We start from the raw sequence: 6,126 nt of genomic DNA, 5'->3' as shown, positions 1-6,126 counted from the left end.
CACATGTAATGTTCCCCTATAATCCAGGCCAGAAAGTTCACCTTAAGTGGCGCGACGTTCCTAACTTTAGTGGACATCCTCTCCCATCCCTGTATCCATGGACATAGAGGACTATAGATATAGACATAGGGTTGGCAGAAAGGAGAATGTATCAAGCCCGTACATGCTGAAAAGAACTGTACCAGAAACTGGTCCCAATTCCAGAGTTCCCTATTTGGGACCACTGAGTTTTCCCAATTTCCTCACAGTCCTTTCCTTTCAGGGGTCCCCTAAGACCTGACACTTTCATTGTAATCCATCCCTCTCCACCTTGCCTACAAAGGTACATAGCCTCAGAGTCATAAGTGAGGCAGGTTTGGGGTCACAGAGGGAATCGAAGGAGGAGGAAAAGCAGAAACAGTCCCTGATATCTGCAATACCACCCTGCTGTATGCTTAAGAGAAACACTTGCCTAAGCGATTCCTAAAGTATTTCCTTTTCAGCTATTTAATCCAGAGAAGCATGGTTGTTGCTGCACACAAACACGGGATCGTTTACCCACCACACAGTAGGGCCAACAAGGAAAAAATCTGAAACGCCAGGCTTCTGGCAAGGAAAGAGGTTTACTATCGAAAGGCAGCCATGTGAGGAGAAGCGAGTTAGAACTCAGATCCATCTCCTCGAATGGAAAAAGGTAGAGGGTTTTACGTGGGGTTTTAGGTAGGGGAAGGGGAGCTTGTAACCTTGCTAATTGGTGCCTTCCCACCAGCCTGCATCTGCCCTTGAAGACTGAATTGCTTTTCCCTTGACTTACTGGACTTTTCTGGTTAGGTTTCATCTTCAGCCTGCCTTTGGCCTTGAAGCCTGAATTTCTTTTCACTTAACTCTCTGGACTTTTCTGGTTAGTTTTCATCTTCAGCCTGCGTTTGGCCGCGAAGACTAAATCTTGATGTCTGCACCTTGACATTCAGGGAAAGACAGCTCACTCCTATACTAAGGAGGGACAGAAAGACCTGGTTAGTTTTAAACAACAGTTGCTTATGCTGAATACACACAGCTGCAGTTAGGAAAGCTTATCTCATAGTTTTTCTTCTCTTCTTCTAGCCCAGAGAAGATTTTTTAACATCTTCATCCTCAGTTTCGATCCCCACTGTCTCATAATTATTCCCCAGTCTTGAGGAATGGAGGGGAAGACCTCTCTGGCTGCTTCCTCCTGTGAAAGTGTGAAGATCAGGATCAGTGGAATGAGACTCTCTTACCTTTATCTTAAAATATTTTGGGGTAGCAGGTCGGGAGAGTGAGATGTGCTTTGCATGACTAATATTTTAGTACTCTGATCAATGACTTTGGAACAACACTGAAGTTCACATTTTATAATTACATAGATGACCACAGAGATTAGCAAAATAGAAAGCCCAAATTTTAGTATCCCCTCTGCATAATGGACCTCAATCCTTGGGGAATCTAGGCAAAGAGGCCTGTAAACCAATCAAGGTTAGTGCCCAGAAACTCAGGTGACATGTGATGTAGCCAAGTAGCCTGCTGTCCAGTAGTCCAACAGGTAAGGTAAGAACCTGGGAGTCATTCCTTCCATTTCTTTAGGAGACCATCTTCTGTATAGCAACTTGTGGTCTGTCAGGGGTTCATTTGTCCATTGAGAAAAGTCAGCATCCAGATTATGAAGTCATCCAAAGTTGGGGTGATCCCAGTTGTGATGTTTTAATATGGCCTGGCTCCTGTTTCCTGTGGCATTTCTTGTATGGTCCCATCCAGCAGGGATGAAGTCCAGGATTTCAACAGGACCCAGTCTCTAGGACAAAGATGGTGCAGAGAAACATCTGACGACATTTCGCTCCTTGATTTGAGTTCCCTCCAGGTCTTTTGGCTCATCTTTAGAACACAGGAAGGCTCTTCCAAAGTTAGGCCTATATCGTGGAAGCAGGTAACTAGATATTTAATAAGAAGCATTTCTAGAGACACGAGAAGAAAAACAAGGTTATTGATTGGAGCAAACTGTAAATCAATTTCTGTGAACAAGGGATGGTCAGCCAAGAGGATCTCTAGAGGTCAGGGTTGAAGCACCCCCTGCAGTTTAAAACTTCTCCGATGATGTCACCAGGCATTCAGGCAAAGCTATTGAGTGGGTTAGGGAGCAAGTGGTGTGAAGATTGTCCAAACATGGAGTATCGTGGTGCTCCCTCTTACGTTTATACCAAGTTGTCCAGCTTCAGTTTGCAGGCCTTCAGGAAAAAGGGTGGTTTTAGTTTTCAATGATCCCAAATGAAAAGGACAGAAAAAAATTGAAAACGTTAATCTGGAGTTCTGTACCAGATGTTTAAGGAAACTAGAAGAATTCAGGATCCACTGCAGTTTACAGATAGAAAAGAAAAATCTCAAAGACACTTAACAGAACCAGCAGCCCTAGATAAATTATATTCTCCTCTTCTTTTTCTTTTTCCTTTTTTTTTTTTTTTTTTTTTTTTTTGCTGGGGAAAGTTGCCCTGAGCTAACATGTGTTGCCAATCTTCCTCTTTTGGCTTGATTAAGATTCATCCCGAGCTAGTATTTTTCCCGATCTAGCTTTATTTTGCATGTGGGTTGCTGCCACAGCATGGCCATCAATGAGTGGTGTAAGTCCACACCTGGGAACGAAACCCGTGTTACCAAAGTGTAGCATGGCCAATTTAGCCACTAGGTCTCTGGACCAGCCCCCTAATATTCTTAAGTAATTATGATTAACAGCATAAAACCAACCAAAGGGAAAAACAGCAGGCCAGAAACCAACCCGTTACTCTCTGTGCCACTAAGGTGAACAGCCCAGGAAGACTCTTTCTGGTTCCGTTTTAAATTTAAGTTTTTAGTCTATTTTGAGTTCATTATTGTGAGTGGTATAAGGTAAGGTTCTAATTTCATTCCTGTATAGATGGTTGTGCAGTTTTCCCAGCACCATTTACTGAACAGACCATATTTCCCTTTGAGTATCCTTGGTTCCTTGTCCAATACTAGGTGCCCATTGATAAGTGGGTTTATTTCCGGACGCTCTATTCTGTTCCTTTGTTCTAGATGTGTCTTGTTAGGCCAGTACCTTGCCGTTTTGACTGCTATAACTTTGTCATGTAGTTTGAAACGAGGAAGTGTGATGCCTCCAGCTTTGCTCTACATTCTCAGGATTGCTCTTGCTATTTGGGGTCTTTTGTGGCTCCATACCTATTTTAGGATTGCTTTTTCTCTTTCTGTGAAAAATTCCATTGGATTTTGATAGGGATTGCATTGAATCTACAGATGGCGTTGGGTGATATGGACCATTTTAACAATATAAATTCTTCCGCTCCATGAACACAGGATATCTTTCCATTTGTTTGTGTCTTCTTTAATTTCTTTCTTCAAAGTCTCATAGTTTTCAGTGTACAGATCTTTCCCCTCCTTGGTCAGGTGTATTCCTCACTGTATGCTTTTGTAAGTGGGATTGTTTCCTTTATTTCTTTTCAGATGTTATGTTGTAGGCAGATAGAAGCACAGCTGTCTTCTGTTTGTCGGTATTGTACCCTGCCACTTTACTGAATTGATTGAGTAGTTCAAACAGTTTTTTGGTGGAATCTTTAGGATTTTGTCTATAGAAGATCATATGATCTCCAGAGACAAGTGAACTTCTTTCTTTCCTCTTTGGATGCCTTTTATTTCTTTTTCCTGCCTGATTGCTCTGGCTAGGATTTCTAGTACTATGCTGAATAGGAGTGGTGAGAGTGGGCATCCTTTTCTCATTCCTGATCTTAGAGGAAAAGCTTTCAACCTTTCACCACTGAGCATCTTGAAAAGGGATATGCTATTAATTTTCAAGTCTTTCCCCTTTATGTTTTGTTTTTCTCCCCATGATAGTTTCTCAGAGAATTAATCATTTTTTTAACCAACAGTTCTGCTATTAATCCACCAATCCAAGTATGTGGGATACATTTTGGGACCTAAGTAATGGCAAGAAAAGAATTTTAAAATTGGTGACTGTTTAAGTATTTTTCTAAGTATTCCATTTGTGTCTGTGTTCTGTGTTTGGAGACTGCAGTTGTCTTATTTCACCTTTTTCTGTCTCCCTGAGGGTTCTGATCAAATCCAGAGGCAGAAGTTGGCTAATTGCATCCCTTAATTTCCATGAAAACCCTGCTGCCCATGTCAGATATTTCCTGCTCTATCCAGAGTGGCATAGCCCAGGACAACAGGAGATTCCCACAGGGTTGGAGGGAAGGGACCCAAAGTGGCCAGAGTCATTCTGATGGCAACAGGGACTTGGGAGATGGAGGTCGCAGTCTCTCAAGGAGCTAAAACAAACTTCTACAGTTTGGGTGCTTTTGGTACGATCTTTCCAAAGTTCCTCTTTTGGGGCATGAATCGGCTGACGTCATCAGATGATCTTTTGCCCTATACGGCATCTTTCAAAAACGTTCTGCTGAAGGTCACAGGTAGTTTAGAGGTTGACAGATTCCCACACTGGCTGGTGGGTGTGATGCCAAGCAGGAGGATGACCGGTCACATGTGACAGGGTGCCAGTTAGCGCGTTGCATTTCATCCAATCACATAGAGAGTTTGCCGATGACGTCAGAGAGGTAGCGCCATGAATGCGCCACCACCTCTCAGCGGCTGCCATTGTTCTTCCTTCAAAACTGCTGCAGCACCAACTCTGACATGGCTGAGCCCGGCTCTGAGCCTTCCTCTGAGGAAAGCCTCGGCACCACGGAACCCACGGAAGCCGACCCGAAGAGCCTGAAGCAGAAGCAGCCAAGGCGCCGCCGCCGCCGCTGCCGCCGCTGCCGCTGCCTCGACAGTTTCGCCACCTATTTCCCCAGGGTTCTGAGGCGGGTTCACGAGGGCCTGAGCCTGTCTCAGGAGGCCGTGAGCGTCCTGGATTCGTTCGCGAAGGACATCTTCGAGCGCATCGCCGACGAGGCCACGTGCCTGGTCCGCTCCACCAAGCGCTCCACCATCTCGTGCAGAGAGATCCAGACCGCCGTGCGCCTGCTGCTGCCGGGGGACCTTGGCAAGCACGCCGTGGCCGAGGGCACCAAGGCCCTCATCAGATACATCAGCCGCCGCTGAGCTGCCTCAGGAGCACCTGAGCATCGCAACCCAAAGGCTCTTTTCAGAGCCACCTCACTTGGCAGGAAAAGAGCTGTCGCCCGAAAAGGAGGGATCTACTCTAGTTTGGTGATCGTGTGGCATTCGGCTAAACGGTAAAGTATTTTTACCATAAAGGAAATATTATTGGCTATACTTTATATATATTTGAGTACAGTTTATTCCACGGGAAATCCTGGATTTTCCTTGACCTTGTTACATTTCCCGGCTTTCCTAAACCGTCGTTTCTCTTAGATGTTTCTCTAGGTCAGCCTTAAGGGGGAGTATTTTTGTTATAGTGATATTTTCCTTTTTCACTCTCATTCTCTCACAAACGTACGGTGCAATTTTCCCGAAGTTTGTTATGTGTGGTATACAACAGATAAGTGTAGAAGCAGATATGAGAATCCCTCTGACTTTGTTAGGCCAGTTTGTTAAGTTGATTTTCAAATATCTGAGACAATGCCCGTCCCTAATCATGTAAAAAAATATTTTGTATTTGAATTTGTAATTTCCGTTAATGTAATATAATGGTTCTTCATTATTTTTAAATGAATTTTAAAATAAATTCTTTAAAATTACTCTTTTAATATTTCGTGCAGTTAATATTGGCAGATATTACTGACATAGTAACTCCTGGTGTTTCTATTTATTTCTGAAAGTGTGAAGTTCCCTGAGGCTAAACTGTTGTAGATTTTTAGTCATTTGCAGTATAATCTGGTCAACTGAAAATATTTAGACTCTTTTTCAGTGTTTAAACTTTTTAAAAATTTAATTGCCAAGTTTTCACAAATAGTTCTAAATCAAAATGCTGATAAAAAGCTTCCTTGTCACATTTCTGACTCTAATAGGAATGATAGTGGCATTTCATCAGCAAAGGTGATATTGGGATTTTGTTTGAGGTCTATGTGCTCAGAATAACAATTTCGGTTTTCTAGGTCTTTTAAATGACTTAATAGCTATCACAATGCCCTTTCAGTGGTTTTGGCAGCTTTGGGAACATTTTTTTCTCTTGGTTTATTTAAGTAAACTATAGTGATAGAT

The 6,126-nt window shown here is 43.0% G+C and overlaps 1 protein-coding gene across 1 annotated transcript; it reads left to right on the top strand.

Moving 5' to 3' along the window:
• Window positions 1-4,653: 4,653 nt before the first annotated feature.
• Window positions 4,654-5,064, top strand: LOC139042618 (histone H2B type W-T-like). The gene has a single exon (XM_070501778.1). It carries the CDS (start codon window positions 4,654-4,656, stop codon window positions 5,062-5,064), a length of 411 nt encoding a protein of 136 aa, XP_070357879.1.
• The last annotated feature ends 1,062 nt before the right edge of the window (window positions 5,065-6,126 follow it).

This window comes from Equus asinus, chromosome X (assembly GCF_041296235.1).
Source record: "Equus asinus isolate D_3611 breed Donkey chromosome X, EquAss-T2T_v2, whole genome shotgun sequence".
NCBI classification, from domain to species: Eukaryota; Metazoa; Chordata; class Mammalia; order Perissodactyla; family Equidae; genus Equus; species Equus asinus.
The sequence above is the reverse complement of the archived record's forward strand: the minus strand, read 5'-3'. Positions and strand labels throughout refer to the sequence as shown.